This window comes from Neltuma alba, unplaced genomic scaffold, assembly GCF_004799145.2.
Source record: "Neltuma alba isolate B1F8T4 unplaced genomic scaffold, ASM479914v2 tig00010231_pilon, whole genome shotgun sequence".
Classification (NCBI taxonomy): Eukaryota; Viridiplantae; Streptophyta; class Magnoliopsida; order Fabales; family Fabaceae; genus Neltuma; species Neltuma alba.
In genome coordinates, this window is record NW_021635163.1 from 136,862 (window position 1) to 151,287 (window position 14,426).

Here is a 14,426-nt window from a genome sequence, read left to right on the forward strand (position 1 = left end):
TCGTCCTTTCTTATTTATTTATTTTAAAAAGGACAGAGAATATGATCAATTCTTGTAGTCATTTTTTCAAACACCTAAAAGTCATCCTATATTTTACATGCCTGAAGCATCTAAAAGTATACAACCCAATAAGATCATTTGACATTCTTTAATACAAACTAACCTCCAAGATGTGTAATGACCATCAATAATTTACACTCCTAAATCTTCATATTGTTTTGCCTTTTTTCGAAGTTCATGGAGGTAATACGAGGTGTGAACAAGAAGAAAGTACACAAGATTCTGCTTGTTCATGGTTTAGGTTTTCTGTTCACATGGAAGCTAGGAATAAATTCAAATCCATCTTTCCTTTTTGATCAGGAGATATATATATATATATATATATATGAAGTTTCTGAACAAGTATGTATTAATCAACTCGTAAAATTACCTTAAAATGAATTGTTCAGTCACATTGCTGATGACCTTAAAGCCAACAGAAGCACAGAACTTTGTAACGTGTCATGATATCTTTATTGATGAACAGTTTCCTTAATTAATAACCACACAAAAATTGACGCAAAGTTCCAATTCGAAGCCCAAGATCACTGAACCGCCATAATTTCAGCCCACTTCATGATGACAATGTCTTAAAAAACCCAGAAACTGAAAACATCAATCTTATCTCTTGATCTAATTTAAGAGAACCTTCAAAGCAATCATACATGTCTGCGTCCAAAGCCATGAAACCATGTCTAGAGTACCAAACTGAGGAGACCTCATTGAGGCCAGGTAGTTATTATTCACGATTAAAAGAATTCTAGATTTATAAACCCATTAAGAGAGAATGGTTAGGGACGGTACTTTTGACTGCCAACTCGTCAAGTTCCTCTTTGATCTCAAACAAATATTACTCCAATCATATGATCTATTAGATTTTATATTTTAAAGATAAGTTGTTCATGGCTTCTTCAATACTAGACCTTACTCATGCATGTTGACATTTCTTTGGCTGCAGTTCATCAGTCTCCGTCCTCAAAAAGAACACTAACACTCCAAACATGTCTCTCATTATTGATATTCACGATTCCGTTGATAATTTGATCATATTCCCTGGAATCTTAAACCTGGCACGGCACGTTGTTACTATTAATTATTGGAGAACTTCATTAACTATCATCTAACGTAATGATATGTACATTCCAAGTTGGAAACCTCACCATCTTGCAGGGCCAAGTTGTAATATTTGTCATATACGCAAGCTGAAACGTAGGCTTTATCAGAATACGATGTGAATAGGACCTCACCTCACAACTTTACATATATTTGCTTGGTTCACTGTGCCGTACTTATGTTTCTTATCAACCTTACAACTCTTCCCAGTCATTCCTTTTGTCCCTCCACCCTCTCATCTCACAACTTCAGTATGGAAATTATTGGTTTGCTGAAAGAAGCATGTCTTCATATATAGAACCACAAACCTGTATAGCTAGTTTTTTTGCCCTTTTACGTACTCCCGTGTTGATTATTATTCCTTCCCTCCTTAATATAAGAAGAGTCATGTGCATAGTGTGGATTGAGTAAATTAGCTAAATTTGGTTAAAGTATATGTTTAGTCTTTTATCTTTATACAAGATTTTAGTTTGTTTTTTCCACTTAAAAATATATATATTTTTAGTCTTTTAATTCTAAAATTAGTTTTAAATAAGAGTTTTTTTCGTAACTCTCGTGATTATTTTGAGAATTAGACTTAAAATGTTAGTATTTGAAAATATTTTATTCATATTCAAAATCTTAATATTATTATTTTTGTTAATGATTTTGGGGTTAAAAGGACTAACAGTATATTCTAGCTGCTAAATTGTAATGAATGTGATATGATCACCCTAAAATACTCATATATAACTACGAAAAATGGGTTAAGTAAATGAGTTGGAAGAAAATAATAAACAAGAAAAACAAAATGAATTGCAGTATTATATTATGTGTAAATCTAACCTTCAATTAATTCTTACATAAGAAAGAAGAGGAGGATCCATTTCTTTGTCCCAAGTCTTGAATTAAGTGATGCGTTGTCTACAAGAGGGCAGAATCAATCTTGGGTGACACACATATCCATCGATTAATAAGAACGCAAGTTCCTGGAAAAGATAGATTAAGGGGAAACTTAGCTGAAGCTTTGGATTTTGGAGCAGGTTCTCAGTTCCAAGACCTCAAGAATTCGTCATTATTGGAGTTTGAGCTCGTTCCTACACATGTATTCCACTCCGTTTTGCCTTCACCGTATGCTCCATATCTTTTATGTCCACTTTCTTTCGGCAAGTAGCTTTTGAATTCCAAGAAACAGGCATGAAATATGAGTATAAGATTTAGGCGTTGCGAGTCAACCAATAACGTATGTATGTTGTGATGCATGAATTGTTTCCATGCATGGATAACCCGTATCTATGTCATTGACGAATTAGTGTTTGTTTGGCGTCATTTATACAAGCATGTTTTATGTAGGCTGAAGTAAAAGTTCTTTTATATACTTACTTTATATTCTATAAATTACGATTAAAAAACTGCTTATAAGTCATTTTAAAAAGACTTTCAATCATTGTGTATACGGATGAAAGACAAACAAGAAAGTGATTTTTTAAAATTTGATTTTTCCAAGTCTAATACCATGCAATATGATTCAATTTGACATAATTTGATTTCACATATGGCTCCCTCAATATGACTTTTTTATAATTAGTTATGAATTTTTAAGTTTGACAAAAAAATCTAAAATTTATTTTGATTTCTAAGTTTAATATCATATAATGTGGTTCCATTTGACATAATTTCACTTCATATATGGTTCTCTCAATGCAATTTTTTTTATAATTAGTTATGAATTTTTAAAGTTGAATAAAAAATCTAAAATTTATGGGTGACTAGTGAGAGAGAGAGAGATTAACCAAATTGAGCTACGTTGGACAAGATAGGGCCCAAGCTCAAGTGCGAGTGCTAGTCTGCAATAGAACCCTCCATTTCTTTTCTGTTATATACGAACGGTATAACAAAATAAAACTCACATAGACATGCCTATATTTTGTGTGGCAAATTTTTTATGAATTTTTGTCAAACTATAACAAAGCATTTTTGGGTTAATATAGAAATTAAAAAACTGTTCAGTGTGAGAAGAGAAGACAACTCTTCTACGGCCTGGGAGTGAGAAGAGTAGAAAGCATTAGCTCTGGGCCATTAAATTTTCAATAATGCCAGATGGTCAAGCCTCAATGTACAAGAATCAAGTCGAAGTCCAATGGACTAGCACAGGCCCAAGTTTATCCAAGAGGGCTCGCTTACAGCATTCAAACAGAGAATGAAACAATGGCTCCCAAGCTTTTCTCCTGACTCCACTACCTAAACTGAAATCTCAACACTAAGAAGATACTTGCTAGGTTGCTATCAGATTCTACAATAAAGCATGACCGGTAGACACTCTTTTGAAACTAATCATTACACGATTGATTCCTGAAATATAAGATTCACATATAATACTTCAACTAGACTAAGAAACTTTACATGTCTAACTGGGCATACCTTTTTAGGAGCCATCCCTCTTGAGAAATGCCTTCAAAATTATCAGGCCAGTCCCCTAAAATTAGAAGTTAACATAAATATATTTTCAGACAAGGTTCTTGAGGTTGGCCTGGGCGTAATCCAATAATTGTTGCTCCCTTCGAATATCAGCAGCAATTTTATAGCTTTCCCACTTCAACATCCTCACCATGTCTTCCGCTTGAACATAGTTTAAGGGTAGGTCAGATTCTCCAGAGGCCACAGGAAAATTCACTTCCACTTCTTTCCTGGAGCCAGGTGAAGTTTTGTGAGTCAGTTTCTTAAGATCAAAAAGAAGAGCATACTCAAATTTTAAGGAAAATTTACATCTAAAGAAAAGATTTCTTAAAAAATTTAGTTGATGCCTTCAGAAGGTTTAACTATCTTAGAGGGTAGAAAAATGATTTTATTCATGCATGAATTCAGAGGGTTGAGGATAACCTGACACTGACCTACTACCAAGACAAAAGATGCCGCATTTCTTAATCATCCCACCATCCAAAGACAAAGCTCCATCAACAATACAAGGAAGAGCACCTAGCATCTCTCTCCTGGTTCCATATATTTGGAGGCGTGAAAATAAGAAGTAGAACAATGTTTCTCGAAGGCCAAGCCCGTCAGCAGTAATATATGATAGATTCTCAGAATCCAAATGGATCATGTTCACTGCATAATCAATAAACCCAGGAGGACAATCCCCATTAGGCAATTTTGGCTTTGGAAGATTTAACTTCTTTTGAGGATCATTGGGTACAAAACCACCAACAAATGGTCTGAAAACCAAAAAAAATTAAAAACTTCAAAATTATAATCAAACCCCGTCACTTAATTGAAAAATATATATAGTTCATAACTTGCCTTAAATCTTCAAGACATATAGCAATATACCGGCCATGTACTCTTTTTCCTATTGAAGACCCAAGCCCATGCAAACCTCTGGAAGAGTTTACTGTGCCTCCTGCGTCATACTTCTCAAGTGCATTAATGCCTTCATGAGTCTTGCATACAATTGCCAGCATAGTCTCCAGTCCCAAATACTCAGAAAGAATCCTGTAATGAGAAGTGCAGTACTTATCTTCTTGCTTGATGACTATGCCAGTGAGGATACTGTTAAAATTCATACTAGTAACAAGAAACAAGGAAATTGACAGATTGTGTTGCTTGTTCGGTCGGCATCTCAACATGTATGCATATGTGATAGTAAAAGAAAAATATCAGCCTCACTTTTCAAGATAGGACAAGATGAGTCCACGGTTCAATAGCTGTCAGGCAGTTTGGGGGAATAACTAAAGGCCTAAGTACCATCTTAAAAGCTAGCACAATATAGGACATAGCAACAACAGGCTTTTTGCAGGACTGGGAACCAGGATGACAAAAAGACTGTTAAAATTTTGAAAAGAAGAAATACTGACTGGCTAAGTTCAGCACTGCCAACCCTAGCGAGAGATGCAACAACTCCTACAACATCCTTGGTAAATAACGCATTCGATGACCAAGACAGAGTATTAGATTTCAACCAGCAAAGTAAGCCAGCAGCAGAGTTCTCTTGCTTCAATATTTGTTGGATGGTTTCCTCTTCAGCTTGCAAAGTACCATTTCCATTTTCTGTCCCAGTTACATTAGCCGAATGATACCTTCCAAGACTCACTAAAAACTAAATCAGTCAAAAATTGCTGGTAGAGAAACTCATATAACAACTAATTAAACAGATATAATCATTGCTAATACCAGATGGAGAAGTAAAAGTACTGAGAATATTGTTCGACGGCCATCCCAACACATGACATGATATTTCTTCACTTATAGCAACAGCAGTGTTCATAGCAGAGCTAGTCATGTTCTAACCGCTCTACTGAAAAATAATTTGGCTAAAAAACTAAATAGCTCTCCCAGTTACATTCCCTTGAAACAGTTACATTGATCTCAAATTAGTTTGCACAGTTAATGTTAATGACTACCTTCAGCGTGACCCCCACACCCCACCTTCCCCTTTAAAAATACAAAAAAGAATAGACCTTTCATAACATACTCTGTAAGTCAAGAATAGATTCGCCTATGTGATTTGCTTGAGAAGTTAGAAATCTAAGGTTATCTTCATGCTGCTTGTACTTATTCTTGAAGCTCTCTGCGTTATTCCTTAGATTCTGCCAAAAATTAACAATCAACACAATTACAAGGTTCAGCAAGATTGAGATCATGGTATGGCAAAAACGGCAACACATAATATGAATATTGTTACTTCTTCAAAGTCCAAATTTCAAGTCATATGAAGAACACATAACTTGTACAGATTGAATGGATCCATAATATGGAGGACCTAAACACTAAACTAGCTTACAATTCCACCTTCCAAGGCAAATACATGAATTAGTGAGTCAACCAGATTCAATACTGGGAAGTTACATTGTTCAGCGATCAATGAAAAATGCGGCTTCCTGTCGCTTCTAAATTTATAATGATTGATATTGATTCCCAAATCTTTAGCAAAGTTTTGAGTGCGTAGCAGAAACTAACTTGGCTCCAAAATTCAGTTCATTGAGCAGCAACAATTCAATTGAAAGGTGCAGAGGCAAAATGCATACAAACACATGAAAAAGGGGAAATGCAGCTTATAGCACATTCATGCTACCAATAAAGTTCCTTCTTTTAAGTTACAAAACTGACAGTACAAACAAATCAGCCTTCCCAGATACCTCAAAAAGGGGAGGGAAAGAAAAACTAAATAACATTGTTGGCCAAAAAATGATAACATTACATCAATTTATCCAAATTGGGCTTCGCACCAAAACAATGAAAAACGGGGTATTTAAAAGACCAGCACAATGAAAAATCACAACAATCGCCAAGATTATTGGAAGACGATAGATGAACGGACCTTACTAAGTGACGGCTCACGCGAAGAGTACAGACGTGGGTTTTCTCACGGGTCGTATGAAATTGGCTTTAAACGAGTGAAGAAGGGCCTAGGTTTTGGACGACGAAAGAAACAACCAGGGATGGATTTTTCACGGAGGCACACAGAAAGAAGATGATAAACGATGGAAGATGGAGAAGGAGACGCCCAAAACGAATCATCAACACAATCAAACTTCAACTTAAGACACAAATTTTGTAGGAAGCCCATTTACAGAAACAGGCTAATGAGCAATGAATAGTATCTTTTGTAAAAAAAATGCAGATAAAAAGATTAAAGCTACAAAAGAGATAAAAAGACGAAGTTTTGAATATGGAAGAGAAATTGATAATATTTATAAGACCTGGCCACTGGCTTGAGACATTGCGCTGCTAAGGACGACAATCTATCTGCAGATTCGCTGTTTCGCAGGAAGTAAAGTGGGGAGCGAAATCCGTCGTCTCGGCTGAAGTAATACAGTTTCAGTGGCAGTTTAGTAATTTTGGCAAACTCCTCTGACAATACTCAAAACATCACCGTACTTTCACTACTTTGTATGGACCTCTCCAGATGAAGTCATTGGGAATGAAATCTTCCCTTTTATTATTTTTTGTCTTTTTATAAAATTTCAAGTTGAGTCACCTAAAATTTAATTTTTTATATTTATTTTGATTAACCGTATAGCCTATTTAAGATGAAATATCATACTAATTTGTAATGAATTAAATTAATTAGAATAATTTTTCTTGGTTTAACTTTTTTTTCTCGGTTACAACAAGTGCTTCATTAACCAAAAAGATCATATTGAAATATAGATTTTAATTATTCTTTTTTATCATCCAACTTAAATGTTATCTAAAAATTATAAAAAAATTCTCAAAAGTATATTACTGATTGTGGCTGGATGGAACAAAAAGAGTTTAATTTCTATTAAATAAGGTTAAGATTTGTGAGTTAATAGAAAATATTATGCTAACAAAATTATTTCAATTAGATTACTTCAGATGTATCAATTTCTTTTAACAGAAGACTCGCCCTTGAATATGTTATGGTATAGAGGTGAAAATTCTCCCATATGCATATAAAAATGTCTCCCAACTGTTTTTTTTAATTTTATACAATTTCCTTTTTAAATAAATGGGTATTTTGCATATACTTAAAATACACTAATTCATACTCTTCTATGTTCTGATTTGTACCCACTTGCAATGGGCTTGGGCATCAATCCATTGAATGGACTTCATTAAATCCAACATTAGATTCTTCTTCTGTTTTATTTTTAAATACATCCAGTTCTTTGTGCTTTCAAGAATCATGATTTAAGTAATTTATATATACTCCCAACCAATAGGAATTAAGTCTAGTAAAAATGGTTAGTTCTTCGTAACATGACGAACTAATATTTGAATAAGAGATACCTATATTTAATGTCTAATAATACTTCGAATGAAAGGATATAGCAACTAAAAAACTTATATATACTCTCTCAGGCCCAAAATATACAAAATTTTATAAAAAAATTTTTGGTCCAAAATATATAACCACTGATATTTTCCCACTTTTACCTTTTATTATAAGGAGAGAAAGTTTTAAATGCAAAAGAAAGCAGAGAGAATTTTTTAATAACATTCTTTAATAATAATAAAATATATAACTTTTATGAATTTACAACACATGCAATGACTTAAATAACACTCCTTAATTCGTGAAAAAGCTTAACTAATGTCTTATATTACGGGTCAAAAGAGGTATAACATTATTAAGGGGAGTTTGTTTCAGCTTTTTAGAAGTATTTTCATTTTAAACTGAGACAAAATTTTCCTCATATATTTATATATAAAATCACCTTCGAGCAACTAATTCAAACACTCCCTGACACACACGCATGCCTGGGCCTAATCAGAAGAGCCGAAAGAGACGTGATGTAATTAACAAACATTGACTTGGTTATCGTTGAGAGATGAGTATCTTGTTTAAGGCTTTAGATATATAAACATGCGTATATACCATCACACAACACAGAATCTGAAACAAATAATATTTTATAACTAAGTTATGAATATTATGGTTTCATGTTGATTTATAGATTTCATGTAGTTGCATATACTATAATATACCAAGAAAAAAGAAAGTATAAATGTATATCGACGTACAGTTACAATCCAATATACTTGGGTTTACGTAGTGTAATTTGATCAAAGTCCCGATCCGATACTGACGTGAACATGCACACCTCCCAGCTCAGCCAATCACAAGCGTCGAGGCCCCAAGCTATGGGCCCCACCATCACAGTGACCATAAAAAGGCACTGTTGCTTCGTTCAAAACATTGCCTCCTCCACACAAAACTCCCTCCTGTTCTTCCTCCTACATTCACATCCCACACCTTTCGCAATATTCAAACCCTGCGAAAGGCGAAGAGCGTCTCCGAGGAATTCGCGTAGCCACCCACCATTTTCTTTGGTAAATTAAGCATCCCATCTTCTTCTTTGGTTTTCACTCTCTTGTGTCATATATTTATCCCATTCCTTTCTCCTCAAATTCACTCTTTTACATATCTCATTGATTATACTCAAGGCAGGAGGCTATCGTTTTTAGGTAGAACATTCGTTCTTCAGTTTTTTTTTTATTTGGGTTTTGTTTTTTGTCCCTTGTTGTGTACTATTGTTTCGAGGATCGTTAACTGTTTTTCTTTTGGACTGAGAGGATCGTTAACTGTTTGATCCGCATGATTTCTCACTTGCATTTCCTTCTGGTTCTTGTGGATGAATATCATTGAATATCTGGGATTTTATTTACATTCTGAGCTTAGATTATGTGTATGAACTGATTAGATCTTGGTGGCCGTTACATGTATGATATATTTTTTCAATGATCACAGATTTCTAACATCAGCATATCTGTTCTCAGAGGAGCTTTTTGGAAATTTTAATATGTGGCGGTCTACATCCTCGTAATTCTTGTTTCACGCTTTGTCTTACGATTAATTTTGTTGTTTCTGTCTGAATAATTATTTCCTATGTATTATTAAAGCATGCTTGGTGATTTTGTTTTCCCTCTATCTTGATTGTTGTGAATAATTATTTCCTATGTATCATGCTTGGTGATTTTGTTTTCCCTCTATCTTGATTGTTGTGATCATGTAAATCAATGTACTTCTCCGGTTCTAAATGTAAGACTCTTATCGAGTGTTATCTTATATTTAGAATCGGAGGAGTAATTCATCAATTTATCAGACATTGTTTGACTTGTTTACTTACTTTCTTCATGGCAGTCACCATGGTTGATCAGGTTCATCACCCCACCGTCATACAAAAGGTCGCTGGCCAATTCCATTTCCAATCTGGTCTTTCTGCTGATATTAAAAGTCATGATAACAGTTTCAGTCGACCAGCTCTCTACCAAAGACGATCATTTGGGAATTACTCAAATGCTGCACTTCAGTATCCATCAATGCCAGCATGTAGACCAGCAACTGAAATCTCCTCTATTTCTGCAACAACAGGCTCACCTATCTTTGTTGCTGCTCCAGCTGAGAAAGGAAATTTCGTTGTGGACTTTCTTATGGGTGGAGTTTCCGCTGCTGTATCAAAAACTGCCGCTGCTCCAATTGAACGTGTCAAACTTCTGATACAGAATCAAGATGAGATGATTAAAGCCGGTAGGCTCTCTGAGCCCTATAAGGGTATTGGGGATTGTTTCAATCGAACAATACAATCTGAAGGTGTTGCTTCCCTATGGAGAGGTAACACTGCCAATGTCATCCGTTATTTCCCCACACAGGTCAGCCATTGACTTATCACTCTTGGCAATTTTGTTCTGATGAACTGTGATGCTAAAGAAGGTACTCAAATTCTACCTGCAGGCCTTGAACTTTGCTTTCAAGGACTACTTCAAGAGGCTTTTCAATTTCAGGAAGGACAAAGATGGTTACTGGAAATGGTTTGCAGGCAACTTGGCCTCTGGAGGAGCTGCTGGTGCTTCATCTCTATTGTTTGTTTACTCCCTCGACTATGCTCGAACCCGTCTGGCAAATGATGCAAAGGCAGCTAAGAAGGGTGGAGGAGAAAGGCAATTCAATGGACTTGTTGATGTCTACAAGAAGACCTTAGCTTCTGATGGTGTTGCCGGCCTTTACCGTGGTTTCAACATCTCATGTGTGGGAATCATTGTGTATCGTGGTCTTTATTTTGGAATGTACGATTCTCTGAAGCCAGTTCTCTTGACTGGAAAGTTACAGGTTGGTTTTCTCACTCCATTCTTTTCCTGAACCACATTGCATGTTACTATGTTACGGTTTTTATGATGTTACATCAACAACGAGATCATGTCAAGAATATTACATCACTGTGGTCCATTACCTGTTTTAATTGTTGGATGAATTCTTAAAACAAACTCTTTATATGTTTAGTATATGCTGACAAACTTGCCTTCTATGTTCTGAACAATGTAATCTATCTCCTGCCTACCCTTGTGCAACATAGGTGTCCTGTTATCTGTTCTGAATATGCAAATTACATCTTCTACATTTGTTCATTCAGAGAAAGGCTGACATAAAGGAACTTGACTGTTAATTGTGCATGAGATTCATATCCCAAATTGCACCACAAGATTCCTTTTTTGTTGACAAAATTATTTGATGAAACCCTGAAGCATGCTAGCTGTTTTGTTCAATGAGTGCAGGATAGCTTTTTTGCTAGCTTTGCACTGGGATGGCTCATCACCAATGGTGCAGGGCTAGCATCATACCCCATTGATACTGTTAGAAGAAGGATGATGATGACCTCTGGTGAAGCAGTCAAGTACAAGAGTTCCATGGATGCATTTGCTCAGATTCTTAAGAATGAAGGAGCTAAGTCCTTGTTCAAGGGAGCTGGAGCTAACATCCTCCGTGCCGTCGCCGGAGCCGGTGTGCTTGCCGGCTATGACAAGCTACAGGTATTAGTGTTCGGGAAGAAGTATGGATCCGGTGGTGCTTAAACTTGAAGACTTCTGATTCATATTTAGTGTGTAGATGATCATGAAAATCTGAAGTTTTCTGAGAATTTTGACAAATTGCTCCGGCTGATTTTTTGTTTAATAATTTTATTCTATGGGATTATGTCCCAGAATCAAAATTACTGTCACTTGCATCCACTTTTTGGATAATTTTGAGAAATATTCTCTCTCTCTCTCTCTCTCTCTCTCTATATATATATATATATATAATTAAGGAGCTTTAATTTTTTCCCCCTAATGTAGCTTTACTCTTCATCTTATCTAGCATATCTGATATGTTCATACTTCCTTTCATTTTTTTCTCCATAAAAATGTAAAATATTGAAGCGTGTTGATGACAAGAATAGAGATAACAAAGCTGGAATATTATATATACATATCTTTTTAAAAATTTATAACTTTAAATCAAGACAGAAGCACTGGCTTCACTGTTCTAACTCATGATTCACGACTCTTTTGCGAGTGAGATCATTTGGGTTGTTGGCTTTTGAATTTTAAACTTTTTATTTAGTCTTCATAAACTTTGTTGTCGTGTCACATATGGTAAACTTTAAATGAAATTCATGTGTCTAAAATGTAGTTTGACTAACTTGAGAATGAAGGAGAGAAAAATAGGGGGTAACTTTTTCTTTTCTTTAAATATTGGTTTGAAATTCTTAGTTTTATTATTGTTATAATATCCTTATTATTTGTTTTGAAGATACTCATTTTAGATATTAAAATATTGGTTGAATTATACAAAATCTTCTTGAATTCCAAGTTATACGCGGATAACTTGTGTAATCTGATATAATAAAATTCATATTGATTAAACTCATTATTATTTCACTAATAAAATAACATATAGTACTGCCTCATGTTCTTAATATAAAAATTTGTTTAATTTTTATTTTGATTTTAAATATAAAACCTTAATCCACTTTGTTTCTCATATTTATCTCTTTTTTTAAGATAGTCTTTGTAATAATAATAGTTCTAACTAATATATTTGATTAGCAAATATATTTTAGGAAAGACAACATCTATTTATTACAAATAACTAACTTAACTAAATTTTTTAATCTACTTAAATTAGTCAACTAATTCTTATATTAAGGACTGGAAGTAGTACTATAAAACAATGAGGATTACTTTTTAAAGAATTTTATCGTCAAATATTTAGAAATGAAAGACATTATCAGTCGTTAATTTACGCAATTGAAGGCCATTAAAATCAGCTAAAATATTCTTTACCGTAATAGTTAAGTGAAGGGACACCTTATGATTCCAAATCTGGGATTAATAATAAAGTGGGATTCCCTTCTTTAACTTTGGAGAAGTAGACCCAACCAAAAATGCTTCTTCTGTGCAAATGCTTTATCAAAACAGCGACATGTCTGTGTATGATGCAGAAATACCAATTTGATCTTCTGCTTTGATGATCTTTTGCGCATTTTTGACCGCCTGTTCTTCTAATTTAGGCCAATCCCCTCTCTGTCCTAATCTGTGTGCATGTGTGTCTCTTTGCATTTTCTCAGAGACTTGTCTCTCTGGCTCTCCCTAAAGCCTAACCCCTATGATTATTATTGCCTTCAAATACACAATTCCTTGCTTGCTTATATATGAAGCTCTTCTCTGGTCCCATGGTCCATAACTTCATACTATCTCCGATTCTAATTATAAAAATCAGTTGACTGATTTGAGAAGATTAAGGAAATGAGTTAAATCAGTTATTTGTAATAAATAGTGTTATTTTTCTTAAAATATCTTTGCTAATCAAGTGTGTTGGCTAAAATTACTATTATTAAAAAAACTGCCTTGGAAAAAAATGTATAAATATTATAGACAAAGTGAATTTGGGCCTTATATTCAGGATCAAAATAAAAATCAAACGAGATCTTATATTAAGAACTGCAGGTAGTATTACTCACCCATGCATTCACCTCTATTCCTTTTTATCCTTGCTTGTTTTAGCACAACAATGTTGTAAGTAAAGAAATACATAACCAGAGTAAGTGAACAATAACAACAAAACATTATCTTGATAGTTGTGTCAGTTATATGGATCACATAATATCATTTTGCTCTATTAATAGCTAAGTTTTTTAATAGATTATTAATTAAAAAACCTCGGTCAATAACTTTATTTGGTATTCTTTTTTTTTTTTATGTTTTTTTTACGCTTTTTTTAAAAGCCTAGTATGTGTATGGGGCCATCCATTCAATGCGTTTGCTACTTATCTAGTAACGCATGATGCTGTGATAATAATTAAACAAAGATAAATATATTATGGGTGTTGCTCCCTCCAGTCTTTATTATAAATACGTAATAATAGCTATACATAAATTAATAAAATTAGGTATCCCGTAAAATATAAGGAATTATTCTTAATAAATTTTATTTGTTGGAAGAATTTGATTAATTAGTAAGGAAGTTTTATAATTAGTTAGTAATCTTCATTTGATTTTAGTGTTTCAAACATTTTAAAGAGGACAGGTAGTCTTGGTTATTTATTATTTATATCTCAATTTAATTAATATAATATAATATGTTGGCAAAAAAAAATTAGTATGATATACTATAATCAAATGACCCAAAATCATGGAGGCAAACAGCAACTCATTGAACCGCCACAATAATATTAAAGCAAGCATTCTTATCAATTCCCAGCCACACACACACACACACACACACATTGAAAAAAAAAAAGGCCGACATGTTTGGATTCCTGTGAAGAAAATCTAATGGCAGATCGTGAGTTGAAGATAATTGGACCGAAAGAAGTTGGGGGAAGAAACTATTGCAGCTTTTGCTCACCTAACTTGCTATGAATAAATTCCACGCAAATATAGTATTTTATTTTTATTTATTTTGTTTCCTGATTTGCTAGTAGGTTTTGCAACCGTAGATCAGTCTACAAAAAGTTAAACACCTTGTTTTCTTTTAAAAATCCTTTTCCCTGTGGTTCACAAGCGTACAGAAGGAA

At 34.1% G+C, this 14,426-nt stretch overlaps 2 protein-coding genes across 7 annotated transcripts; one reads left to right on the forward strand and one right to left on the reverse strand.

Moving 5' to 3' along the window:
* Window positions 1-3,187: 3,187 nt before the first annotated feature.
* LOC114755096 (protein DEFECTIVE IN MERISTEM SILENCING 3) lies at window positions 3,188-6,929 on the reverse strand. Of its 6 annotated transcripts, XR_003741275.1 has the most exons (7): window positions 6,828-6,898; window positions 5,600-5,717; window positions 4,983-5,217; window positions 4,429-4,620; window positions 4,023-4,343; window positions 3,553-3,818; window positions 3,188-3,483 (listed from the first exon to the last, which is right to left on the reverse strand). XR_003741275.1 is itself a non-coding variant. In XM_028943968.1 (6 exons), exons 1-6 carry the CDS (start codon window positions 6,846-6,848, stop codon window positions 3,638-3,640), a joined length of 1,065 nt encoding a protein of 354 aa, XP_028799801.1. In that variant the 5' UTR covers window positions 6,849-6,929; the 3' UTR covers window positions 3,188-3,637. The 6 variants fall into 6 exon arrangements, 5 of the variants coding, with proteins under 5 accessions (XP_028799801.1, XP_028799802.1, XP_028799800.1 ...); XM_028943968.1 differs by having other exon boundaries at window positions 3,188-3,818; window positions 5,600-5,714; window positions 6,828-6,929; XM_028943969.1 differs by having other exon boundaries at window positions 3,188-3,818; window positions 4,459-4,620.
* Window positions 6,930-9,741: 2,812 nt separating this feature from the next.
* LOC114755086 (ADP,ATP carrier protein 1, mitochondrial-like) lies at window positions 9,742-11,442 on the forward strand. The gene is made up of 3 exons (XM_028943955.1): window positions 9,742-10,245; window positions 10,328-10,702; window positions 11,146-11,442. Exons 1-3 carry the CDS (start codon window positions 9,742-9,744, stop codon window positions 11,440-11,442), a joined length of 1,176 nt encoding a protein of 391 aa, XP_028799788.1.
* Window positions 11,443-14,426: the final 2,984 nt, after the last annotated feature.

Coding starts and splice junctions, on each gene's coding strand:
- LOC114755096 (XM_028943967.1), bottom strand. CDS start 6,848: ATGTCTCAAGCCAGTGGCCAG. Junction 5,718..6,827: donor TGTCTCAAGCCAGTGGCCAG/GTCTTATAAATA, acceptor GTTAATTTTTGG/CAGAATCTAAGGAATAACGC. Junction 4,344..4,428: donor ATATGTCTTGAAGATTTAAG/GCAAGTTATGAA, acceptor TTTGGTTTTCAG/ACCATTTGTTGGTGGTTTTG.
- LOC114755086 (XM_028943955.1), top strand. CDS start 9,742: ATGGTTGATCAGGTTCATCACCCCACCGTCATACAAAAGGTCGCTGGC. Junction 10,246..10,327: donor TCCGTTATTTCCCCACACAG/GTCAGCCATTGA, acceptor TTCTACCTGCAG/GCCTTGAACTTTGCTTTCAA. Junction 10,703..11,145: donor TCTTGACTGGAAAGTTACAG/GTTGGTTTTCTC, acceptor CAATGAGTGCAG/GATAGCTTTTTTGCTAGCTT.